Source organism: Strongyloides ratti (genome assembly GCF_001040885.1).
Source record: "Strongyloides ratti genome assembly S_ratti_ED321, chromosome : 2".
Taxonomy (NCBI): Eukaryota; Metazoa; Nematoda; class Chromadorea; order Rhabditida; family Strongyloididae; genus Strongyloides; species Strongyloides ratti.
This window is the reverse complement of record NC_037308.1, coordinates 8444118-8471491: the sequence shown is the minus strand read 5'-3', so window position 1 is coordinate 8471491 and position 27374 is coordinate 8444118. Positions and strand designations below refer to the sequence as shown.

At 23.0% G+C, this 27374-nt stretch overlaps 10 protein-coding genes across 10 annotated transcripts; 5 read left to right on the top strand and 5 right to left on the bottom strand.

Annotated features, from left to right (window-relative positions):
• Window positions 1–979: 979 nt before the first annotated feature.
• On the top strand, window positions 980–1678 carry SRAE_2000270100 (Ubiquinone biosynthesis protein COQ7 homolog; the record flags this gene model as incomplete). The annotated part of the gene is made up of 2 exons (XM_024653800.1): window positions 980–1205; window positions 1251–1678. The coding sequence occupies 2 exons, from the start codon at window positions 980–982 to the stop codon at window positions 1676–1678; spliced, it is 654 nt and encodes a 217-aa protein (XP_024507241.1).
• Window positions 1679–1740: 62 nt separating this feature from the next.
• Window positions 1741–2223, bottom strand: SRAE_2000270050 (Hypothetical protein; the record flags this gene model as incomplete). The annotated part of the gene is made up of 2 exons (XM_024653799.1): window positions 1741–1985; window positions 2211–2223. The coding sequence occupies 2 exons, from the start codon at window positions 2221–2223 to the stop codon at window positions 1741–1743; spliced, it is 258 nt and encodes an 85-aa protein (XP_024507240.1).
• Window positions 2224–3004: 781 nt separating this feature from the next.
• Window positions 3005–4196, top strand: SRAE_2000270000 (DnaJ homolog subfamily B member 9; the record flags this gene model as incomplete). The annotated part of the gene is made up of 2 exons (XM_024653798.1): window positions 3005–3167; window positions 3211–4196. 2 exons carry the CDS (start codon window positions 3005–3007, stop codon window positions 4194–4196), a joined length of 1149 nt encoding a protein of 382 aa, XP_024507239.1.
• A 1428-nt stretch (window positions 4197–5624) lies between these two features.
• On the top strand, window positions 5625–9777 carry SRAE_2000269900 (Rho guanine nucleotide exchange factor 17; the record flags this gene model as incomplete). Its single annotated transcript, XM_024653797.1, has 3 exons — window positions 5625–5945; window positions 5990–9401; window positions 9461–9777. The coding sequence occupies 3 exons, from the start codon at window positions 5625–5627 to the stop codon at window positions 9775–9777; spliced, it is 4050 nt and encodes a 1349-aa protein (XP_024507238.1).
• Window positions 9778–10863: 1086 nt separating this feature from the next.
• Window positions 10864–12771, top strand: SRAE_2000269800 (Major facilitator superfamily and Major facilitator superfamily domain, general substrate transporter and Major facilitator superfamily associated domain-containing protein; the record flags this gene model as incomplete). Its single annotated transcript, XM_024653796.1, has 1 exon — window positions 10864–12771. The coding sequence occupies one exon, from the start codon at window positions 10864–10866 to the stop codon at window positions 12769–12771; it is 1908 nt and encodes a 635-aa protein (XP_024507237.1).
• Window positions 12772–13545: 774 nt separating this feature from the next.
• SRAE_2000269700 (Zinc finger, RanBP2-type domain and Nucleotide-binding, alpha-beta plait domain-containing protein) lies at window positions 13546–15153 on the bottom strand (the record flags this gene model as incomplete). Its single annotated transcript, XM_024653794.1, has 1 exon — window positions 13546–15153. One exon carries the CDS (start codon window positions 15151–15153, stop codon window positions 13546–13548), a length of 1608 nt encoding a protein of 535 aa, XP_024507236.1.
• A 1509-nt stretch (window positions 15154–16662) lies between these two features.
• SRAE_2000269600 (Replication factor C subunit 1) lies at window positions 16663–21974 on the bottom strand (the record flags this gene model as incomplete). Its single annotated transcript, XM_024653793.1, has 5 exons — window positions 16663–18882; window positions 18925–19127; window positions 19178–19199; window positions 20226–21793; window positions 21839–21974. 5 exons carry the CDS (start codon window positions 21972–21974, stop codon window positions 16663–16665), a joined length of 4149 nt encoding a protein of 1382 aa, XP_024507235.1.
• Window positions 21975–22298: 324 nt separating this feature from the next.
• Window positions 22299–22772, bottom strand: SRAE_2000269500 (Hypothetical protein; the record flags this gene model as incomplete). Its single annotated transcript, XM_024653792.1, has 2 exons — window positions 22299–22651; window positions 22694–22772. The coding sequence occupies 2 exons, from the start codon at window positions 22770–22772 to the stop codon at window positions 22299–22301; spliced, it is 432 nt and encodes a 143-aa protein (XP_024507234.1).
• Window positions 22773–23544: 772 nt separating this feature from the next.
• SRAE_2000269400 (Hypothetical protein) lies at window positions 23545–24258 on the top strand (the record flags this gene model as incomplete). The annotated part of the gene is made up of 1 exon (XM_024653791.1): window positions 23545–24258. The coding sequence occupies one exon, from the start codon at window positions 23545–23547 to the stop codon at window positions 24256–24258; it is 714 nt and encodes a 237-aa protein (XP_024507233.1).
• Window positions 24259–24298: 40 nt separating this feature from the next.
• SRAE_2000269300 (MIF4-like, type 1/2/3 domain and Armadillo-type fold domain-containing protein) lies at window positions 24299–25211 on the bottom strand (the record flags this gene model as incomplete). The annotated part of the gene is made up of 2 exons (XM_024653790.1): window positions 24299–24931; window positions 25002–25211. 2 exons carry the CDS (start codon window positions 25209–25211, stop codon window positions 24299–24301), a joined length of 843 nt encoding a protein of 280 aa, XP_024507232.1.
• Window positions 25212–27374: the final 2163 nt, after the last annotated feature.

The following is a 27374-nucleotide window of genomic DNA, read 5'->3' as shown; positions in this document are numbered from 1 at the left end:
CTCAGAGAGAATAAATATATCTATAATTGGAACAGGCATACTTCTAAATAACTACAATAATAAATCTACTTGAACGATAAATTTATTTCTAATCAAAATTGGTAAATTGAAATAATGTAGATTTGTAAGAATTGTGTTTTCAAATAAACAAATTTTTTTAAATTATTTTTTAAAATAAAAAAATTAAAGATTTTATCTTATTTTATTATCAAAATTATAAATGGTCAATAATGTATTGATTTTAATAATTTTGTAAGGTTATGTACACTTGTATAAATTATAAAAATTTAATAAATCAAAATTCTTTTATTCAACAATATATTAATTGAACCATTGATTAAATTATTAAGTAGAATTGTTAAAAGAAATATTATTTTCCCTTCAATATCTCTTATTTCTTGTACTGGAAACATTTGTTGATTGAAATTTTTATACAATTTAAATGGTATTTCATTAAAATTTTTAAATTTTAATAATTTATTGATGATATTTAAAAGTCAATTATCATTAATGACTATTAAATCTAGTTATTATTTTTTAATATACTTTTTTTTAAAGTGTAATTTTGAATGATTGTTGAATGCTTTTAAAATTTATCTTTTTTTACTACCCTAAGAAAAAGTTGTGTTTAAACATTAAAAATTTGTATAATCAAAAAAGTTTATTCATTTAAATACTTTTTAATTAAAATCACTTAACTTATTTATAGTTATGTTTAATTTAAAAATGTTAAAACTATTACTTCATTGTCTACTTTTATAAAATTCCTTTTAAACATGGAAAATTTATTTGAATTTTTAAAGAATTGTGTAGTAAATTTTTTATAATTCAAATTTTAGTATTTTGTTTCTTTCTATAAACAAATAAATCCTGAAAAGAATTACGTTTTGGAGAGTTTTATACATTACGAGATCTATTTTGTTTCTTAAATTTAATTTAGTTAATACAAGGTTATCAAACATTTTTTAAATTTTTTACAATGCTTGTTTTGAAAAATTCCTGTATTAAAAGACAAATAGTTAATGGTGTTGTGATTAGAACATTTGCCACCAATGAGTCATCTACATCTAAAAAATCAGCTTTTCAGAGGACTCCACTTTCTGATGATGAAAGAAAAAAATTAATTCAAAAAATTTTACGTGTTAATCATATGGGAGAACTTGCTGCTGATAGAATTTATGCCGGTCAATTGGCTGTTCTTGGCGGTAATTAAGTTTTCTATTGAAGTAAATAACTAATTTAAAATATAGGTAGTTCTGTTTCTTCTGTAATTGAACACATGTGGAGAGATGAAAAACATCATCTTGATACATTTGAAAGACTTCTTGAAAAAAAAAATTTTAATGCAACAGTATTTGCTCCAGTCCTCAATTTAGTGGCATATGGTTTAGGAGCTGGTACTGCAATGATCTCTAAGGAGGCTGCAATGGCCTGTACGATAGCAGTAGAAGATTTAATTGTAAAACACTACAATGATCAAATAAAAGAATTAGTGGCTGATGATCCAGTTTTACATGCTGATTTATTAAAAATAATATCAAAATTTCGAGATGAAGAATTAGAACACCATGATACTGGAATTCAACATGATGGATTAAAAGCACCAGGATATGATTTATTAAAAGGAATTGTACAAAACGGATGCAAAGCAGCAATTTGGCTATCAGAAAAAATATAAACAATAACAAAAAAATTGTTTCAATTAAAGTAGATGTTGTTAATATTATTTAAATATGTAATCTATTTTTTGCCTCTTCCACAGTTGTAACTACCACAAGTCAACCAAAAGTGTCCAATTTTATTTTCATTATTGTTATAGTAGTCATATTGTAATTGGTTTCTAACATTAAAAAGTCTATAATTTCTAGAATTATTATCAGTACCAGAAGAAGATTGAAGTGGTTTATCAAAGATAGGTTGTGAATTTGATTCAGAAATGTAATATTCATTATTAGTAGATTTTTTTATACCAATAATTTGGGAATCTACGAAGTTTTGTATAAAATATATATAAAAGATAATTATATAGATATAAAATACTCTCCACATTTTTACAATAAAAATGTTTGAATCCGTTTTTTTTTATATATATAATTTTTATTGTTTATCGCCCTAAATTTAAAAAAAAAATACCATTGCGGTTCCAGGCGTATCGGAAAATAATTTAAATATATGATAGAAAGACTAAAATAAAATTTATTTTTTTATACTTTCTGGGTACATTATTAAGTGTCACTATGACTAAAGTAGTCTCAAGAATTGGGATAGAAATCAACTAGGATATGTAATTGCATTTTTATCAAAAAAATCTTATAACTCATTTCCAATATTTTTATTACAAATATTTCATAATATTATATCAGTACTTTGTTATTTGTCATATTATATATTTTAAAATTGAAAGATTTTTTTAATGTAACAATACTTTTTGATATAAAACTACAAATGTTTTTTTTAAAATAATCTATTGGTAAAGCGCAATATAAACTTTTAATATAATATTTTCTAATTAGGATATCATTTTATCCTAATTTTAAACTGTATACCAAAAACAAGAATATCGTGTATTTATATACAAAGAAGCAATGCTATATTGAACATTATTTGTTGTCTTCATTTTATTCTGATAACATTTTTTTTAAAATAAAAGTTTAAAAATGTTTCACTTCAATATTATTGATTAGTTTCAATTAAATATTTATTTATCACCAAATTTGACATTCTTTTCTTATCTGCAAGCTTATAGATATATGTACGTTTTTAAATATATGTATTTTAAAATGTTACAAACAGTATACATATTATAAACACAATTTTTAATATGTGAATTTGAATTAAATTAAATTTTTGTTAAATCAAAATTTCTTTCCATTAAATAATTTTTTAATATTTTTTTGTTTATTGTTAATATAATGTCATTATGCATAAATTTTTAAATTATTATCAATCTTTTCGTTTTTTTCCAGTTATAAATTGTTTTGAAGAAAAAGAACAATTTGAAGAAATGGTAAATAAAAATTCATCTTTAAGTATTGCAAAAAATACTAGTGCTGACTATTATAAGTTGTTAGGTGTTGAAAAAACGGCAACTGAGGCAGATATTAAAAATGCATATAGGAAATTAGCCTTAAAATATCATCCTGATAGAAATCCAAATGATGTTCATGGTAAAGTTTATGATTAAAAAAAATTAAGTTTATTTTATTTAAGCTCAAGAAATGTTTAAAGAGATATCTGTTGCCTATTCTATATTATCAGATCCAAATCGTCGTCGACAATATGATATATCTGGACCAAGTGAAACAGCTTTGGATTTTGATGGAGTAGATCTCAGTAATGATATTGGAGCTGTAGGACGCGTATTTGGTGCATTATTTTCAAAACTTGGTGTTCCTATTCCAACAGTTGTACCGGCAAAAATTCTTGGCCAAGCAAAAGAGATATGTTGTGGTGAATCAGGATCACCAACTGTAACATTATTAGAACCAGGAAAATTAGTTGATGGATCTGTTAATAAACAAGAAGGGAACTTTTACAAATTTACAGTAACAGAAGCAGATCAAAAACAAGGAATTATTGTAAGAGTATCATCAGCATCAATGTCTAAATTTAAATTAATTATATTTGATAAAGATGGTGGTGTTAGGCAAATTCAAGAATCTCAGAAAAAACGAAATTGTACTTCTGCTGAACTTTTTTATGTACCTTTTGATCGTATTCATATAGGGGATTTTGTTCCATTAAAACATTATATGGAATACAAAGAAGCACCACAAGCTTTTCATTATCTAGACGGTTTAGAACCACGAGAAAGTTTTCCCCTAAGATTAGGTGACCAAATTATTTGTGTTTATGGGGATCAATTTTTAACAAGAACAAAATACTCAGTTCAAATTCTTCCATTAAATGAAGAATGTACTGAAACTATTCAAAATATTCGTAATCTAGAAACAACATTAACATCGAAAAAAGCAGAAATGGCAAAATTTGAGAATGAATATACGGAAGCCAAGAAACGTTTTGAAGAAGCTAAACAAAAACTAAAAGAAGAGGACAAATTTATTTCAGAATCTTTAAAGAGTAGAGATAAATTATATGATGAACTTTTTGAAAATTGTCAAAAACCATTTGCTGATAAAACCATATCAAATGGAAGGAAAGGTTCTAAATCTTTTTTTGGTGCTATTTTTTCATAATATAAGTATGTTAAAATAATATTATTTCAAACAAAATATTTTTTTAAATGTAGTAAAAAGTTTATTATTTTTGGTTATGTGCCTATATAAAAACAGTTAACAGTTAAATATAATAAAATACAATTATCTTAATTAGCAAATTATTATCTCTAACAAATACTAGCTAAAAGAGTACAATAAAAATACTCCTAAAATTACAATAGTTGATAAATTTCTACACAACTATTTTTTGATAATAAAAAATTCTAAAAATGACTAAACATTGAGTCACAACTTTTGTATGTCATTAGTTTTAAATTACTTTGTACTATTGCAAATAGGTACTAACAAGTAAAACTTTTTAAAAACAAAAAAAGACACTAAATTTTAATCATGTTATATATTTTTAGTTAAAATTAAAAATGATTAAGACAAATAATAGAATAATAAAACAAAATATTGTGTTTTCTTTTTTTTTTAATCTATATATAAATTCAACAACAACTTTTTTGGTCAAAGTGCAAAAAAGTTTTTTAATACATATTTTGTTATGTATATCAAAAAAAATGATAACTTAATAATTTTATTTATAGAAACATTTTAAATAAAATTGAAATATCTATTGTTTGCATATTTTATTAACCTATAAAAAATTTCTAAGAAAAATGTAAAGATGGCAATAAAAAATTGTTTTTAAATTTTGAAGAATATCATAAATTATATGTCTAAGTGTAATAATTTTAATTTAATAGTATCAAATAACAAAGTATACTAAATCATATATAGTTTTTTTTATAAAAAATTTTAAATTTGTAAACTTATTATATAATAAATTATAAAAATAATTAAAAATTTTAGGAAAATTTTCACTGAAAATAAGATAATAATTTTTTTAACTACAGTTAAATTGATAAATAATAATATTAACATAAAACATATACAAATTTATTTTTTTTTAAATGATAAAATATAATGTATTTATAATAATAAATATTTTCAAAACTTAAAGTTATAAAAGATATTATACCTGTCAAATATACCTATATTTTTCATTCTGTTATAACTTTCAGTAAAAAATCTTTACAAACTCTTTTTTATTTTAACAATCACATTTAACTTTTAGTCATATGTCTTCTGGTGGCACTGATTGGAATATACCTTAGTATCTTTTGCACATTTATTGTAATATTAACTTAAGAATAGATATGATGTTATAGGTATATGGACGGGTAAACTTAATATATATTGTCTGTTGAACCTGGAAATTAAATCTTTGTAAAGTTAATTTGTTTATTATAAAATATATTGTTTTCAATAAAGAGATATTAATATGATGAAATTTAAGCATTGATTTATTCTTCAAAATATTAATGTTATACTATTTATTTTAATGTTAGAAATTTATTATTATTTTTCTTATGTTAAAAAGTATTTATATATATTTTAGGAATGTTAAGAAAAAATATATTTAATGGTAATGATGCAGATGACTCAGATTCAGATTCTAGTAATGAGTTAAATCAACATTATAGAATAAAACCATCATTAAAAAGAAGTTCAACAGCTTCACCAGGATGTAGAAATAGGCAAAAGTATTATTATCGAAGACGAAGTGACGTACCTAACGTCTCAAATTCATATAATTATTTAACGGGAAAGAAAAATTTAGGTAGAAAAAGTTCAATTGAACGAAGTAATAGAAGTTTACATAAAAATAAATGTAATTTACGTAAAACTAACAGTGAACCAAGTGTAGAACAAGTAGAAAATGTAAGATTTTTTTTTAATACTTTTTTTTAAAATTTATTTTTAAGAATCAAATTAATTTAATTAAAAATTTACTTGACTCATTGTCAATTCCAATAGTTCGCCATCAATCAACAAGTGCTCATGATATTTGGATGACACCAAGGCAATCATTAGTACCAGATGATTTCATGTCAGTAACAGAAGATGAATATATTAATACAGAAATTAAAGAGTTACGTGAAGCAGCTGAATCAATACAATATTTACAACGATCTCTAAAAATACCACTCTCTAGAACTTCAGATATTCCATTAGAAAATCAAGAAACATTTGATGATAATATTTCTGTTGATTCATCAAAAAAATTTTACAAAGATAATTCTTTAAATTTACCCACATCAACAACATCTATAACAACAACACATTATGGTTTACATCCACGTGGTGTAATGCAATATCTTCCATCAGTAAAAACGAATAATTTATCACCGAGAATGGATACATATAGATTTAATCGTAGTGGAGCAAAATTTTCTATAGATTCATCATCTACAGATACCTCATCAAATAATGGAACATCATCTAGAACTAATTCAAATAATAAAATATCATTAGATTCAAGAAATCAATCAATTGTTAGTGATGGATTTATTAAATTTGAAAATGATTCAGCCTCATATAATTATGCTCCAAGAGAATTAACAGAAAATAATAATTCTTCAATTAGTCTACCAACATTTAAAAATAATGATGAAACATTTTTTAATCCATCAAATATTAAAATATTTAGAACTAATGAAGAAGGTGAAATGTTTCAATCAGCACATACTGAATGTGGTGAATTATATGATAGTGATAAAGGTGCTAATAGTATTGCAAGTGTCAGTAGATTTTCAGATTTATTAAAAAGTTTTAAAAATAAAGATTTACTTAAAGATGGAACATTAGATGATGATATTAATGAAGATTGGGATAATTCATCAATGAAATTTAATAGTAATTCTTCATATGATATAACATCACTTTTACCACCATTAAATAAAATATCAATGTATGGTTCACAAACATTACATCCAAATTTATTACAATTACCAACAATAAGTACTTCACACTCAACACCAAAATTAGATCAAACATTATTACAGGCTGATAAAATTTTATGGAAAAAAAGGAGTAGAGCATCACTAAGAAGACACCAAGATGTTAGAATGTTAGCTATACGAGAATTATTTGAAACTGAAAAATCATATGTTGAATCATTAGATTATATTATTCAAAAATTTATGAGACCCCTCAAACAACCATTAGAAGGAACAGTAATAGATAATGAAACTATTGATAAAATTTTTTATAAAATTCCAGAAATTCTTGCACATCACCAAGTATTATTAGCTGCTTTATATTCAAGAATAAAATGTGCTTCTAATGGTGATTATATAATTGCTGATGTCTTGATGGCACATTTTAAAAAAGTTTCAATGATTGAGACATACATAGCATTTGTTGATAATTTCAAAGCAGCTAAACAGGCAATTCATGATGCCCGTCAAAAACCAAGTTTTGACAAATTTTATAGAAATTTTTGTAAAAAAAATCATTCAAAATTAGATTTAGATTCGATATTAATACTTCCAATACAAAAAATACCACGTTATGAATTATTACTAAAACAAATAATAAAACATACATCTGTGGAACATTTTGAGTATGAAAAATTAATGTTAGTAAAACATTATGTTCATGAATTGGCATTAAAAATTAATAAACAAAAAGAAGAAAATGATTATGATACTCAAAATTTACTTCGTTATGACTTAGTTGCACTATCAACACCAAATAGTGATATAAAAAAGGGAAGATGTATCTTTATGATGTCTGATCAAATGATAATAGCATCTTTTAAAAGTAAAACTAATAATAATTGTTGTGTACAACAGTATGGTAAAAATATGAAAAAATTTTTTAATACTCAACATTCAAATTTTTTGAATGACAATAAATTTAAATTATTAATGAAAATATCATTAAATGATGTTGATGTTTGTAAGGATACATTAACATTAGTAAATGATGTCAAAAAAGAATTAAAAATTGTTCAGGAAGATTGTAGTATTCTTAATAAAATGATAGATTTAAGTAAATTATTAGAATGTCATAGTAGAAAAGAATTATCATTATTAATAGAAGAATGTTATTTAGATAAACTTAAACAACAAAAAAATTTAGAAGAAAGAATGCAAATAGATAAAGATTTAATTTCTGTTGATTTACAAATATTAACTTTTAATGGTATTGAAAAATTAAATATTCAATTTGGAAATGCTGATAAAAGAGCAGCATGGGAAAAAAATTTAATAGAATCAAAGAAGGCATTATTAAATGATGTAAATGTTAATTTAGAACCTCCAGAATTTGTGACACTTCTACCATTAAAATTAAGAAATGGACTTGATTTAAGTGTAGGAACACCAACATTTGAAATATCTATAGAAGGTGCAAGTAATTTATGGATAGCTTCAACTGATAAATTTAGTGGACAAATAACAACAATAAATATTAATGGTGAACCAACAATAGAATCAAGTGCTTTTATAGGTAACTCTACAATTGTATCTATTATTGCTGTTCCTGCACCAAAACTTAGAAGTAATAAAAAAAATAGAAGAATTAGTTTAAGTCATAGTTTTGAAAATCCAACAACAACTTCAAATGATAGATCAGAATTATTAATGGATAGTAGTAGTAGTGAGAGTGAATTATATGATTCTGAACCAACATCAATGAGTATCGTTGCCCAACAAAGTACCATATGGATAGGAAATGAAGATGGAGAGATATTTGTTTTTAATTATAATGATAATATTAAAAATAAGTCCAAAGAAAAAATTATAAAATTACAAATACCAATAGTTACAATGGTTTATGTTGAGGATAATATTTTTGTATCATGTTCCTCCAAATATCAAAATCAATTTATTTTTTTTGAAAGAAAAAGAGATATGACATGGGATTTACAGAAACGTAATATTTTAAAAGATATTTGTAGTAGTAGAATTGATTGTATGATAGCTGTTGCCAAAAGACTATGTTTCACATCAGAAAATTATATTTATCTTCTTTTAAATGGAAATGTTAAGAAGGTTGAAAAAAAGACTAGAATTGGTTGTAATTCAGATGAGACTGTATCATGTATGTCAATACAAGGATCAAACTTATTTTTAGGAATGACAAAATCACCAAATGTCAAACTTTTAAATGCTTTTACATTTGAATTAATAACAGAATTTAGTATATCACCTGTTGTTAATAAAACATTAAGTGTTGTTGAAAATATTATTAGACAACATAAAATGGGTTGTTTAAAGATTACTGCAATGACCTGTGCTAAAGGTCAACTTTTTATAGGAACAAGTGCTGGTATAATCTTATCAACAAATGTAAATTTTTCAAAAAATAATTTTATTCCCAATTTTAATGGTAAGTTTAATATTTTTATTATATAAATTTCTGATATCAACTTTTTTTTTTATTTATAGTTTGTAATATTGGTCATTCTGGAAATTGTAATTTTTTGATATGTATCAATACATCAACATTTGATTTATTAAAATTTCCAACAAAATCTCGTAGATTGTCATTGAATGCTTCATTACTTGAACAGATGGAAGATATTTATTTAGTTAGTGGTGGTAAAGGTGTTGATTCTACATATTGTAACTCCAATATAACGGGGAACCCAAATGATATTATTATAAAATTATATAATTTTACGAACGGAAATAGATCATCTCAATTAATTAATAATGTTGAAGATCTTGACGGTATAAATCATTTATTATTTTGGAAAATTTAAATTTTCTTATTTTAAAAGTTGTTATTTTTTTTTTGCTAACAAAACTGGTGTTTAAAAAAATATATACTACAATTATTAATAATATTTTAAAGTAGTATAAATAAATTTAATAATACAAAATTTTTTGTTTAATTAAACTTCTATTGTATTAAATATGTTTTTTTTTTGTTAAAATATTGATGAATGAAATTGTTATAATTATTAATATACAAAAAAGATTTTGTTAAAGAATTTTTTCTACATTATTAAATAACTTTTAAATACATATGACATCATTTTCAAATTGGCAATTTTCAAGTTGTGAAAATAGAAAAAAATATTTTGATATATGAGATAGATGTACATGTACTCACTCTCATTATCTTAGCTACCTCATAGCACTAACTTTATTTTAAAAAGTTAGTGTTTTTTTTCTAATTAACAAACTAATACTTTTTAAAATTTTTTTTTTATCAATAACATTTTTGTATTAATTTAAACAAAAGAAAAAAAAATAACAAAAAAAAAATAAACATTTAAAAAATTTATTGGTAATCTTTAAGTATTTAAATATTCCTTAGTTGTATGGCATTTTTATTTATCTCCATAAAATAAAATTTCTTTTACTTTATTTTAAGATTATTTTTCTTTTTCTCTTACATCCTTTTATATATTCTTTTTTCATATCATATAACTAAAGCATTTCTTTTTTATCATGCCGTTTACTTTATTTTTATAACATTATGTTTAAAAATTGGCAAATATATATATATATAAATATATATACATTTATACATATATATATATTTTATATGCTATATAGTAAAACAATTTTTTTTTTCACTATTTTAACATAATGTAGGATGAATAAAGAAAATATATTGGGTTATATTAAAAATATTGGATAAGGATAAAAGTTAGGTTGATTGTAGAAAAATAACTATTATTTATTTTAAACTTTGATTAAACTTTCCTTTTTAATATATATATTTTTAATTTTAAATTAACTATAAATATAATAATTTAAAATAAAAAAGCAACAACTTTTTTTTTTTTGCTAATAAATTTTTAATATAAAATATTTAATTATAGAATAAGTATTAAAAAATGATAGCAGATTCTATTGGTGATGATAAAGTTATTAGAATTTTTGGTCGTGAAATATCGAGAGATATTTTTATGCTAAAAGTTTTTTACCTTTTATATTTTGCCTCATTTGGTTCATTATTTCCATTGTTAGCTGTTTATTTTAAACAATTAGGAATGACAGCAGCACAGGCAGGACTTTTGTTAGGTTCAAGACCATTTATTGAATTTGCCTCAGAACCATTTTGGGGATTTTATGCTGATAAATTTAAAAGTGGAAAATTTTTATTATTATTTTCTTTAGGATCTTTAGTTATTTCAACATTAGCAATAGGATTCGTCCAACCCCAAACACCATATTGTGTAATATTAGATAAAAATATTACCAAAGATAATTGTATGTATCTTGCTGCAGCTGGACCAGCTATTAAAGGTGGACCATTAGGTTTAATTAAAGAATCAGTTGGATTGGGAAGAAGAAAAAGAAGAGATGCAAGTAATCAAATTATAGATACAATTATAGATCTTAGTAGTTATGATAAGGAAGAAGATATGATTCCAGGTATTGCACCAGAATATATTACATCTGATAAAGTATGTAATTATGAAGAATCTCAATATGGAATTTTACTTTCACCACCTCATAGTTCAAGAGTTTATAGAGAACCAGCTGTTGAACAGGCATTTATGCTTCTACTATTAATAATACTTATTGGTGAATTTTTTTCATCACCAGCAATAGTTCTTGTTGATGGGATAACTTTATCTGTTGTCAAAAATACACCAAAAATGTTTGGTAGAGTTCGTTTATTTGGTTCTATTGGTTGGGGTGTTGCTATGTTTATAATGGGTATTGGTCTTGATTACTCTGATACTTTTAAAAATCATCCATGTCCAATAAAAAATACTACAGAAAAAAATTATACAATATGTTTTTTAACATGTTCTTTATTTACAGTATTATCAATGATTGTATCAACTCAATTAAAATTTCCAAAATCAGAACAACAAACAAAGGCAGAAGAGATTGGTGGATTAGTTATGGATAGTCGAGTTGAGGAAGTTGATCCAGCTATTGCTCAAAGAACAATGGGAAAACAGTTACATGCACCAGAAAATACCTCAGAAACATTTTTATCAAAATGGGGAGCATTAATAAAGGCATCATTAAATCTTCCATTTACAATTTATCTTCTTTCTATTGCTATAATTGGATTTGGTTCAGGTTTAAATTTTAGTTTTTTGTTTTGGCATCTTCAAGATTTTGGAGGATCACCAACATTATTTGGTTTATGTTCTGTTGTTAATCATATAGCAGAAGTTATCATGTTCTTTTATTCATTTAGTGTTATAAATAAATATGGTTATGTCAAAACAATGTATGGTTTACTTGGTGCTAATATTTTAAGATTTTTAGCACTTTCATGGTTAACAAATCCATGGATGGTTTTACCATTACAATTTGTTCAAGGTATAATTAATTCACTTACTTGGGCATGTGCCTCATCATATGTTTCATTAGTTGCTCCACCACATCTTAAACAACAATGTCAAAGATTTTTAGCACTTCTTTTTAATGGAATAGCAAGAGGTTGTGGTGGAATTATTGGTGGATTTATAATTTCTTATGTTGGAACAAGAACAATGTTTCAAATAAATGCATTAATTTCAATAATAATTTTAGTTTCTAATTATTGTATTAACAAGCTTACAAAAGGTTCTGGTTTTAAATACAATACATATGGTGAATTTGATGATGATGGTGCTGATGCAGCATTAGCACCACATGGTATACCGTTAATATCAGGTGAAAATAATTTACAAAATGCATTTAATCAAACTAGTGTTATAAACACAAACTATGGAACTATTGGTCAAGATCCCCAAGATGAAGCTTATGATAGATATGTTAGTAATCCTTATGACTAGATTCTAAAAACAAAAATTTCACTTATAAATATTTTAAATTTGTACATTCACTTAGATGTCATATTTTTCTAATTTTAATATGCTTGAATAAAATAAAACTATAGAAAAAGCATCAAAAATTATATTTTTTTTAATAATTTTTGCATGGAAAATTATAACTGAAATAATAAATAACTTTTGAAAACATATAATTGTAAAGATTTCTATAAAAATAATATTAATAACATTAATTATAAAGTTTTTAAAAATATAAACATTTATTATTTTCACAGTTTTATGGCTTCTTTAGAAAATTAATTTTATATGTTTCCTTTGGTATTTTGTGTAATACTAGAATTTTAAAAACAAAAATATAACCATAGGATAGTTTTTAAAAAAAGATGGATTTAAAATATAATCATGAATTTGACAAAAAAGCAAAATTTCGGAAGTTACAAACAGTTAAATTTAAATGAAAAAGTGGGGAATATTTTTTGAAGTAAAATAGTTTTTAATGATCCATCCAAGAATTACAAAATTTAATATACCATGTTTAACTACTTTTTACAAGAAATCCATTAAAGTTGGTTTTACCCTCATGAAACTCAATACACTGAATTTCTTTTGACTTTTAAAAAAAAACGCAACTTGAAAATTTTTTCTGACAGTCAATCCTTTTAGAGATACATTATTTAATTTTTATTATTTAAACTTTTGAAGAAAAATTTTAACTTTCTAAAAATTATGAAAAAAAAATTCATTAAAATACTAAAATATGTACAAAAATTAAAAAAACTAGTCTATCCCTATGTTATCTATATTATTCCTATGAACTTTATCTTCAATGATATGCTCTATCAATTCATTTTTACTGTTGAATTCTAAAACACAAAGATTGCAATGAAATTCTGACCAATTTACAACCATAGGGTCTTTGTAGAAATTATTAGCTTCAATTTCCTCTAAACTTTTAACAACCATATTTGTACGAATATATTGAAAAAATTCAGGTAAAAGAAAATCATACTTTCCATTATCTATATTTCTATCTAAATCTTCATCTGAAGTATTTTTATCAATTACTTTTGAAGAGATACTTTGAGTTGGAATTTCAGTTGATACTGGAACAACTTTTCTAGAATCATATGTATAAGAATTTCGATTTTTAAGTAACCATTTTTTCGAATCATCTTTTTGTTTAATTTTATATGGTCTAACTTCATCAATATCCATATCTTCATCATCATCTCCATTTTGAAATGGATTATCTTTTTTTGAAATATTTTGTGTTGATGGTGTATTTAATGCTGACCCAATATTAATACGAATTTGATGTGCATTTTTTAATGACATAGGTATTTTTTTAGGTTTTTCAATTTCTTTTTTAATAGGTACACTAACTGTTGATATTATATCACTCTTTATTTTCTCTTTAATTTTGATAGCATTTTCTTTAACTTTTTCTTTTGGAGTTTTTGGTGATGGATATACATTACTAGCAAAAAATGATGGCTCAAAATTTGGTAATCTTTTAGTCTCTTCAAGTAACCTTTTTTTTAAACTTTGATCACCACCTTCAACAGGAATATATGTAAAATATTTATCAACCCACATCTTCCAGATATGTTCAGTGGGATCAAAAAAATATGTTGAAGAGGGATCATAACGAAAACCAGTTTTTGTATCTAAATAATATGGTTCATTTCCATAAGATTTTTGAAAAGTTCTAGGATTAGGACGCTCATAAACAAGATTAGTTCCAAAAGGTGTTTGAATCGTCCTACCAACAGATAAATTATGACTTGCTCCATCTATATTTGGGACATTATGATGATTTTGTATAATTGAATTACACATTTGACCTGATCCAAGAGCATTCATTGCCAATTGACGTGCTTGTGCGGTTTTATTTACCCAATCATCTTTATTTTTAGGACAACCTTGGTATGTGAAACGAACTCTTGATGGATAATCGAGTTCTAAAACTTTATTCATAGATATTGCTGAATATGCAGGCATTAAACTATGATTACCATCAATTTTTAAACCATTTTTCATAATATAATCCATCATCTCTTTTGCCAATCTTTCACTTTCATATTGAATAAAACAATAATTTCCTCTTGTCTCAAAAAATACTTTTTTAACTTGCATTTGATTTTTACTTAAAAGTTTTATCATCTCACTATCCTCAACTTTACGATTAGGTAGATTTCTAATAATTAATGTATCAGAAACATTTGATCCCACAAAAAAAGACCCGCTTCTTTCTTTCTTCAAATTTTCTTCATATGTTGTTGGACATTGAAAACAAATCTTTCTATTTGAATGACTATTAGTTGTACATTCTAAACAAATCCAGTCACTTGGTCTAATATCATTAGAACTTCTGTGAAATGACATTTTATAAATAATGCTACTAAAATAAAAAACATTTTTTTTTTAAGAATAAAAAACATTTATTGAAATATACCTATTTTAATACAAAATACTTTCTTTAGCTAAACTTTATAAATTGTATAACATATATAATATTATGTACCTAAAAATAACCGTTAAAAAAACCAGCTATCAAATAAAAATTATATAGTAAATCATTGTATTAATTTTTGTTTAATTCTTGATGCATAAATATTCAAATAAATCCACATTTTCATAAAAAAATTCTAACTAACCAAACTATACAAAAATCTAAACTACCTGATATCACAATAAAATATAAAAGTTGTAGAAAATTATTGTAGAAAAATTATATCTATCTAAACCTTTAAACAAACTATTTAGTATAAAAATAATGTTCTATTTTGGAATAATGATTCTATAGTGTTAAGCTACAATTTGTAAAAAAAATATGAAAGCTATTTGAATATTAAAATTGTTATGTTTTAACTTGATATTTATTTTTTTTATACATTAAAAAAAATAAGTCAACATTTGATTTAATGAACACCTATTATCTTACAATGAAAACTTATTGGAGTAATGCAAATTATATATTTATCAATTTCAAAATCTAAATGCTTCTTCTATGTAAATTAAAAAGTAAATAAAGAATATTTTTTTTAAATTCTTTTATCAATTTACAACTTTATAGTGTTGATTATGATTAATAAATTATTTATTTAATATATTTATTAAAAAATTTTGTTTAAAAAATGTTTATCAAATTAAATTTTATCTGAAAATAATTTGACTTTGAAAACCTTATAAATTAAAGTTAATTTGTATTTATTAATTGAGTTTATTAAATTTAAAGTTATTGTAAAATATGTATTTGATAAAAATATTTGAAAGTTTTAATTTATTTTTAAAAGTTAATTTTAATTTTATTCCTTTTACCAACTATATAACATATATTGCATTGATACTAATCATAATCGTATAGCTGTATAACCTGAATATTAATATTATATAAATTGTATACAACTATGAAAAGTTTAAAAAAAACAAGTATTAATGTTTTTTAGTTTTAAAAATACCATGTTGGATGTTTAAAAAGGAAGAAAAGTTTTCTTTATCAACATTACTTACTTATAAACCAATAAATTTTGAAAAATTATAATGTAATTAATGGTAGAACTTAAAATTGTAAAAAATTTCTATTTTCAAATATATCAAATAATAAAATACAAAAAAATAGTTTTATAATTTATACTTATTAAAAACAACAAACAATTAAACATTAGAATTGGCAAAAATAATATAATATTATTTGATGCGGCTTTATATATTTTTCAAAATTTAGAACATTTATACAATAAACTTAACAATTCAAAAACTACAATTCATGTTACATGATAAAGTAGTAAAAATATATTATAATGTAAAGTTAAGATTAATAAATTACTCTTTTTTGTTTATTTTATGAATTATTTATCTAATAATTATAGTACACATAAATGAAAAAAATTTTTAGTAGTCAAATTCGATTAAATCAGTAGTTTCATCATCACTGCTACTCTGAGAATCATCATCTTTAATGACTTCTTTTTTAGAACTTTTCTTTCCTTTTGAAATCTTAACAACATCATTTGCTAAATCAGCATAAGGTAATTTTCTATCTTCTTTATTTAAAGCTCTAGTAAAAGCAGCCTTGACTTTGGATGGAATATTTTTCTCAATTTCTTCAGAGTTACTCCAATCTGTTAATTCAATAATAAATTCATGATCCTCTTTTGTAAGACAGTATTGATTATAAAGATTTATTACTTCTGGTATACCATCTACACCTTTTTTGATTAATGGATCAGCTAATTGTCTTCTTAACGTTGGTAATATCTCTGTTACTAAAGAAGTCTCATCCACTGTTAATTTTGTAGACATATGATAAATCAACTGTCTTAACATTCTGTAACGTTTGTTGGTAGTAGATATCTTTCCTAAGTGAGATGGAAAAGCTAACTGTTCGGATAAATATCCTTGCATATAATTTGGAACTAGAATGCCAGCAAATGTACATTGATCATTCAAGAGTTCCCAAACTTGATTAGTTCGAATCTGTTTTTCAAAAACATCAACATATGACAAAGCCTCAGCACTTTTTTTCAAAGCTTTCAACGTCTCTTTTCTATTTAACTTTACGGGTTCAATACTTACGTAATTCTCTTGAACAAACAGTGGCATGATACTATAATCAGTAAAGTATAAACGCCTTCTATCTATATTTGATGTTTTTGGATCTAGTAACTGTCTAGCAGCTTCAAAAATATTAACAGCAACATCCTTTGAATTTAATTGTTCTACCTGACCACTGGATTTTATTAATTGTAAATTATAAATTGACTGACGAATATCGAGATTAGAAGCTTCAGCAACTTGTGACATTTTTTCAAGAGGAATTTTCATACCTTCCTTTGAAGCAATTGCCATAAGTCTTGCTCTTACTTGATTAACGGTAGGTTTTGTGAATCTTAAATCAAAGCAATGATTTGCCAATGATTGTATCTTTCTATTAAATCTATCATTACATATACAAATTATAGGAATTTTAGTATTTTTAATCATTAATATTAATTCACTAATTCCAGCTCTGTCATCACTTCCACTCATTCCATCAACTTCATCCATAATTAGAACCTGTTCTGATTGTTTTACATTTTTACCGGGATTATTTGTAGATTTAAAAAAAGAACTTATATTATGAGTTTGTAAACATTCTTCAACTTTTTGTTGTAAAATTTTTTTTCCTCTTGCATCTGAAGCATTTAGTTGCACATAAGTTAACCCTAATTCTTTACAAGCTAGTACAGCACAAGTAGTTTTACCTACACCTGGAGATCCAGAAAGAAGTGCTGCTTTAAAAGCTGTTCCATCATTTTTAGCTCCTAATCCTGTTGGTTTGACTTTTTTAACTTTTCCATTTTCACCAAGATTATTTTCCTTCCAACATTTTAACCAATGAAGAAGTTTGTTTGCAGGACTTTTGTCTGTAGTCTGATTAATAAGTTCCTTAAGTGTCTTAGGGCTATATTTATCTACCCAAATTTGATCTTTGGGTTTCTGCACAACTGATGGTTGGGTAGTTTTAGTAGATACATTGGACAAAGGTTTTTCTAATTTAACTGTATCATTTTTAACTGCTTTTTTAGGAGAATTTTTAACTTTTTGTGTTTCAACATTATTTATTTTTTTCTTTTTAATAGTATCAATATTTGAATCAGTCACTTCTAACTTTTTAACAGATGTGTTTTCTTTTACTTCAGTGTTAGATGTTCTTTTTCTTGGAGAGGTTCTTGTTACTATATCTTTATTTATAGAGCTCTCCTCTTTTGTTAGTTTTTTTTTAGGAGAATCTTTTTTTCCATTCTCAACACAATTGACATTTCCATTTAAAGAGTTTATCTTTGTTAATTCTTTCTTAGGAGAATCTTTCTTAACATTACTAGTATCTTCATCTATCTTTTTTGTTTTTTTAGTACTTGAAGAACTGGCAAAATAATCTGCAGCTGATACACTTTTTAATTCAGGATTTTGTTTTTTTTCTGCTGTAGATTTTTTAGATTTATCACCAGTCAAAAAAAATTCTAATTTTGTTTGTTTAGTATCTTCAACTTTTTGTTTTTTAATTTTAGGAGGTTTTGGTTCTTTAACTACTTTACCAGCTTTTCGAATAGCACCAATATTTCCTTCATTCTAAATTAAGGACAATGATTATTAAATAATAAATAAACTTACGACTTCATCATCATAAGAATCTTCATCACAAACTTTGGGAATTTTTCTTTTTTTGACAGTAGCTAAGTCATGAGTTTCATCATCGTCATCTGAATCAATAACAATATTTCTTCGTCTTTTTGTTTTATTTTTTTTTCCATATGATAGTAATTCACTATTTTCTTCAGAAACCGATGAACATTCTTTTGTACGTGACATAACAGCTAAAAAAATACTTTTAATTAAGTAAATTTTTAAAGTAAATGCACCTAACCTTTTCTTTTTGGAATCCCGCTCTATTACTATTTTCGTTTAAAGACTTTATTTTTTTAGATCTGATTTATTTATACATTTTTGTATAAAACTAATTCTTTTTAAATCTTATTTTATAAATATTTCTTTTCTTTTTTTTCAATATATGGTAATATATAATTAATTTTTATTTCGAAATAAAAATTTATTTTAATTTAACTACTATATATATTTATCATAGAAAAAAAGGATCGTGTACTTCTTTATGGTATAAAATTATAATAAAAATGTAACTGTTTCTTTTAATTAAATAATTTTTGGTCATTAAATAAATTATTTATTCATAAAAATTAACGGATAATTTAAGAAATCATTCCACCTTGTATAATATTTTAAAGAGATTTTATTTTTTAATTACAAACTTAATGAAATTTCTTAAATTACTTCTATAAATGGTTTATTTTTAAACTGAAAAAGATAAAACAAATTATTAATTGATATGTCTTAAAAATATACATAAAAAATATATAAGTATAATATATACATATTTGTAGGAAAAGGTAAACTTTTTAATTTGAAAAATAATCAAAAAGAAAAAAAAATTAAAAAAAGTACACCCGGTAACTTATTATGTTGGTAATCAAATGGTATCTAGAATAAATATTTCATTATTTTATTTTTTTTATCAATTGTTAAATATATTTATTTAATTGTTAAAAGTTGAAAAAAACTTTCAATTTATTGTAATACATTTTATCAATCATTTAAAATGTAACTTTTATGTTGAAGATAAATTTTTTAATGTTAATTGTGTTGAAATATTCTAAATTATAAATATGAATGATTGATAATTATTAATTTAAATGAAGTTAAAAAGTTTCAACAAATTATTTTAAAATTTTCAAAAAGGTATACTTTTTTTTAAAAAAAAAAACGGAAAACTTGAAATCTTTTTGAAAGTCTTAAAAAAGTTTACTTGTAAATTTTTTTCTTTTATTTTTGTTTTATAATTTGACATTAATTTATATTAGGTAATAATTAAATCATAATAATATTTACTTGTGAGTTACTGAAGTCGTAGAAAGTGTTACTCCTTTTGTAACAATACTTTGAGTTGATGAACTCATAGATAATGTTGTTCCTTTTGTAACAATACTTTGAGTTGATGTACTCATGGACGATGTTACTTTATCTGTAACACATATACGTCTAGTAGTTTTTTTTGTTGGTGTTACAATTTTTGTTGAAGAAGTTGTTTGTAAACCATTTTGTTTTGTTGTCATTTTTTGTGTCGTTTGACTATTTGCCTGTTTAGTAGTTGTCATTCCTGGTGTCGTTTGACTATTTATCGTTGTAGTTGTCATTTCTAATGTACTTATAGCATTATCCATTATTTTTTCATTATCATTAGAATATTCATTATAAGATATATAATCTACTGTGACCCAATGACCATTACATTCATCTTCAGTTGTAGTAATTGATGATGGTTGTGTTGTGGTGGGAACTGTTGTAGTTATAATTGGATTGGTACCATTAAGATATAAATCAAAATAATTTTGAGTGTCTGGAGATATACTTTTTCCTGCCTTAAATTTAATTTTTATAAATGAAGCACCCTCAATAATTGAAGCTATTGTTTCTCTTATACTATCAATATCATAAGCATTAGTAAATGTTACAGTCATTATATCTGTTGAAATAGTTAAACTACTTCCATCAGCTAGTTGAAATTTATTTACTGATAAATTTAAATTTTGTACATTAACAATATTTTTAATTTGCCAACTACATATTTGCCCGTTTTGATAAGTTGTGTTTGAGATAATTTGACCAAGATAACCTGGAGACCAAATAGGACCATTTAAAAGCATATCAGGTTTACCATTTGTTGTTGAATAACAACCAACATTTTGACAACTATTATATGGATCAAGATTACCTGGACATTTACAATATGAAGAAAATCCATTTCTTACACATTGACCTTTATAATTATTTCCATCTATTTCTGCATCACATATTTGTTTACTACAAGGATCAAATAATGTTGTTGAAGGGGGTGCTGGTGTTGTGAATGTTGTTATGGGTTTGAAACTTTTACAATAATAATAACAATTATATGCCGGAAATTGATTCAAATAAGTAGTTAAATTTGTATAAGTTTTATTCAAACTATCATAATAATTATTAAAATCTTTTAAACTTTGTTGAATATTTGATAAATTTCCAATAAGTTCATTATAAAGATTATTGTATTCAGTTAAATTACACAATTTTTGAGTTTGATTTTGATAGTCTTTTAAAATTGTATTATCAGTATTATAAGATGATGAATCTATACTTGTCATATTTTGTACTGTTTGTAATTCATTAATCCATGCTTCTGATAAAGCAGGAGATTGGATAGAGTATGTACAAGTAATATTATCACACGACATACTAAAATCAGCAAAAATTTCATTAACAATATATGGTGTTGTAGTAATAATTGGTGTTGTACTAATAGTTGTACTTGATGTTATATTAGCAGAAATTTTAGTAATATTTGAGGCTGGTGCAATAGTTGAAGATGATATATTAACTGAAGGTTGTGTATTAGAAGAAGTTGTGGTAACAGCTGGATTTGTTGTTGTCACTAGAATAAAATCAATGTAATTTTTTTACAAATTATTATATATACCTGAATTTGTGCTACTAACTTTAGGAAGAGTTACTCCTGTTGTGGATGTGCCTCCAGTTACATTATTTATTTGTGCCAATGTTTTACATAATAATAAAATAATGAGTAAAAAAGTTATATTTAACTGACAAATCATACTTATTAGAGTAAAAGCACATAAATCATTAAAATTTTGAACATAAATCGAAAATTTGTTAATAAAATTAACAAATATGAAACTTATCTTATCAATAAAACAGTATTAATGACTATTTTAATATATTTTTCTTTTTAATTATAATCTATTAACTTATAAATTTATTGTGTTATCATAAAGCTACTGTACTTTATCAGTATAACTTGGGATTGGTTTAGGATTGTTTGAATGATGAAAAATTACTTTTTTTTTTCTTCAATACAATTATTATTGATACAAAATTTTATTATGATTAAAAAATAAAATATTAAAATGAAAATATATTTATATACGTTTTATTTTAATCTGAGACTCTAATTTATGAATAGAAAAATTTACTGGAGATATTTGAGTTTTTGTCTCTTTTACAATTTCATTATTAGATTTTACAATATTTGTTGATTTAACAAAAGGTTCTTCGGCAAATTTATTAAATTCTTCCTCAGTTACATCTGTTCTAATGATAAGTTTAGGTGGTTCACGTTTTATTGGTTTACTTATTATATCCCAAAGTTCTTTTGGAACTGTTGGAATTTCTGGTGGAGGAAAATATTTAACTTTTTTATTGTCAGGAAGAACAGGATTATAAATAAAACCTTGTGAACGTGAATTTGGGATTCTTATTATTGCACTACCATCTATAATATTTAATACTCAAGATGACATAAATAATAACATACCATCATTAAACTTTTCATCACAAATGTTTCCATGAATTAATATATTAATAAGTAATCCAGTAGCACAAATAAATTTCATTATATTTTTAAGCTAAAAACGTTCTGTAGTTATACATTAAACATCATCCTTTATATACATATTTTTATCTCCTGTATTAGAAACCTGTCTTTTTAAAAATTCAAAATTAACTAAAACTTTTAAATTTTATTTTACCTTTGCACATTACAAATTTCCTATTTTCTTTTATTTGAACGTCCGTTCACTAATCTTCTGAAGATAGTTGTTTATACTGGATAATAAGAATAAAATTCAGTTTTTAAAATACATATTATATCGTATGAAATAAACAATATGATCATGACTTTGAAATAATGTGATTGATGTGATATTTTCTAGAAATAGAAAATTATTATTTTTGTCTGTAATTAGCAGTTTATTAATAAATTTAAAATAAAATGTTGTGTAATAAATTTATTATAATATTATATTCCATACATGAATAATACTTTATAATTAATATTAAACAGGTTTACTATATATAACAGTATTTAATATATAGTAAAATTATAAAAATGCAAGTATTTTACAAATAAAATTAAGATACTAATGTTAAATACATTTTTGTAAAAGTTAAAATTTTATTATTGATAAAAAATTTTTTTATATTAACTATATGAAATTAAAATTTTTTTCTATTTATTATTATTTGGTAATTTTACTAATTATTATTTATTTTAACTATATAACATGTGATGATAAATTATCACAAGTAAACACGTTCTCAGATTTATTGAAAGGTGGATTAAGTAGTGGTAAAAAAACAAAAAATAATGATGAAGTATTAACAAAAATGGAGGAAGGTGAAAAAATTATTGATGAGGAAGAGAAAATTGAAGAAAAAAATCCATTAATTATATCTGATAATAATTTTCCACCAAAATATAATGTTTTTTGTGTACCTAATAAACAATCATTAAAAGATCGATTTTGTTATGGAAACTTAGATGCTTATATAATTGGATGTGCTCATAATAATTATCCCCTTCACTTAGCATCATTTTGTTTTGGATTTAAACATTTATGTTCTAAAGTTAATTTTCCTAATGATGGATTTTGTGATAATGAATATGAACATTATCAAAGATTTTGTAAAGTTAATGATAGAGATGGATGTGCATTAGATACAAAAGTTTATTGTGATTATGCTAATGGTAATCGAACAAATGATGATGAAGTTTCAAGATTGGCATATGGATGTTTTTGTGATCCATATAAATGTTTAATAAGAAGAGGTGGTTTACATACAGCTCAATGGTGTCAAAAATATGAATTATTTTGTGATAGTAAACGACGTGAAGAGGAGTCACAGGAGTTGTCTGAAATTATAACAAAATCAGTTGTCGTTCACCAACATTGTACTATTTTTTTACATTTTGCAAAAGTTTTATGTAATCCTTTTGGACCTGATTATGATCAAGCAAGATGTACAAAATTTTTATTTGATTGTGAATTAATTACTGATTTTAGTAAAACTGAAGGTCTTAAAAATACAGAAAAAAATTAAAAAAGAAATATATATAACTTATTATGATAAAAATTTTATTTTAAAGCTCTGTCTCTTGATTATCATTGTTTAATAAAAGTGCAATTATTTCATTTTCTAAAATATCTTCTTTATCTTGACAAATATTTATTTTAACTTCTCCATTTTTCTTTTCTTCTTTTTTTATTTCATTATTATTATTATTATTATTATTACTATTATTATTTTCATTTTCATTATAAAATTCTAAAAGACAATCTGGTATAACTGTTTTATCCCAAGAATATGTCCAAAAATCCATTACTTGTAAAATCATATATTTACATTTTCTTGTAAAACTTAAATCATCACGACATAAAATTTTCCTTAATTTTATAACTAATTTATCACACTCAACACTATTTAACTCAGAAAATAAATCACCAAATTTTATCATTAACTCAGTCAAACACATAATATCATCCTCTGATGGATCTAAGTCAATTAATAAATGTAATGAATGAAACATAGGTAATATCATTGATTGAGAGATACAATTATCTATTTTAACATAAACAGGATATAGTTCAATTAAAGCTCTAACAGAATTTCTAAACATAAATCTTGATTTTTTCCTCATATTTCCCCAATTTTTATAATCATTAATGACTAGTGCCAGGCATCCTGATGACAAAGCAACATCTCTTTTATCCATCTAAAAAATTTTTATGTATAAATAAAAAAAAGATGATATATTTAAAAAAAAAATAAAAAGTTAAAATTACATTATGTAAATGTTTAATTATCTTAGCAGCAATCTCGGCAAACAAAGCATCACTCAACCATTTATGATGTAATTGTTCACAAATTATATAACTATTAGAATTTTTCATTAACATACTAAATGCATGAACTGGTATGTCACCTTCAGATGCCAAAAGTTGTAGAGAATCTAATATTTCCTTAATCCGACTTTCTTCTTCTTTAACACTCATTTTAACAATAGATGTTCATTTAAAAATAGATAAATTCTTATAAACATATAATAAACTATTCTACTAAACTATAGATATTATAATTGTTTGCATTATTTCTAACTTATTTATAAGCATATAATAAAAAGCTTAAAGTTAACTGTTTAGAAAACATATATGATAATCAATGACAAAGCACATTTTAAAATAATAAATATAAAGCATAAGTTATTAATTGATTATTAAGAGTATCAATTACAAATGTGATTATATTACTTTTCCTTTTTTAATGATTATTTTTTTATTTTTTGAAAGAAAAATATATACTATTTTTATAACTTTAAAAATAATTAATTTTTTTTTAGATATTTTATAATGATACCCACTAACATAATTAAATTTTTCATTTTCATTTTAATGAAGTTACTCTTGAAATTACATCTCTTTTTTTTTTGTCAAAGTAATGTTTGCCTCATTAATTATTTATCTTTTCATTTCATGTTTATTATGGCACGAGTAAATTTAATAATAAAAAAAAAAAGTTATTCTTAACTTAAAATTGGATATTTCTTAATAATGAGATATATTTATAAAATTTCTTCTTTTTTTTTTTTGCCTATTTTTATTTTAAAAAAATTTTATTTTTGTAATAGTAGTAGTTGTCATTTCACACATCTATCTCATTATTTTATAAATATTTTAAATTAAAGTTTCTATCTATTATAACATTTTAAAATTACTAAAAAGCTAAAATTTTCCTTTAAAAAAAAGACATTTTTAATTTATTTGACTTCCCAATGGATCTAGAAAATCTTATATATTTTTTTTTTGTTTGCTAAAACTATTCTTACACATTTTTATTGCACGCAGTTACTTGTTAACAAACAATATATTGCAATAAAATTTCAAATCAATTTTTTTATATAATATTATTTATAAAGTAAGTAAATTATATAACACAATGTTAAATGTAGAAAAAAAAATAAAATTGCTTATAAATAATGTCTGCCTCCTGATTTAATTATATATGTTTTTTTTTTTCAAAATATTTTGTTTTTAATCATTATTAAAAAAATTTTAATTATTTAAAAAATGTTAAATTATGTATGCATTAGATAAATCAAAAAAAAAAAATAGTATATATGTTTTTTTTAATGTATTATGATAAATTTTGAGGTTAATAATAGATGTAGAATTTATTAAAATATACTAACAATTTTTTTTTGGTGACTTTATTTACTTCTTAACACTTAAGAATAAAGATTTTTAATAATTATTCAAGTAGATATGTCATTCTTATTTTAAAATATACATTTAGAAATTTTTTTTTTTTACTTATTAATCAAATAAAGATGATATTTGGAGGATGATAAAATGTTAGAGAAAGTGTAAAATAATCTAATATATATATATTTTTTTTATAAATAAAAAGTTAATTTTTTTATTTAGTATTTCTGTTAATGTATTAATGTTTTATAATAAATGCCACATATTAAAAATTTATCGACCCGTGAGCACTAACTATATATTCTTGTTTTATTTTAAACATAAGTTACCATTAAATGTTGTATATATATATATAAATATATATTATCATAGCTATTGTTTAAATGTCTAAGAATTAAAAAAAAATTGTATAATATTATTTTAATAAAAATTAAATACATTCATTTGATTTTAAAATTTTTTTTTATTTCTTTAAAATATTATGGTATTCTTTTTTAATGACTAAAAATATATTAAACATTATTCATTATAATTTGCTTTATATACTTTAAATAAATGATTAATTAAAATATCATTTATAAAAACTATATTTTTATTTAACATAAATATTTGAAGATATTTTGAAATAATATATTTAAATAAAAATTGAAAAATGTTTATTTATCTCTATTATCTATTCATTTTCTCATTTTTAAAATATATAATAATAAATTGTATTTTGTTTTTCATGAGTAAAAAAAAAATATATATGTAGATGAATGGTATTTCTTTTTTTTTTACTTATTGTTGTTTTATTAAGTTATTAAAGATATATATATATTTGTTTACAGATTATTATTTTAAACTTAAAGATAAAATTGTCGTTTATTATATTTATATTTTTTATAGTAACTTTTTTTACTTTTTTTTTTTAAAGATTATAAAAATAATTAATTTTCTTAATTACATTATATAATA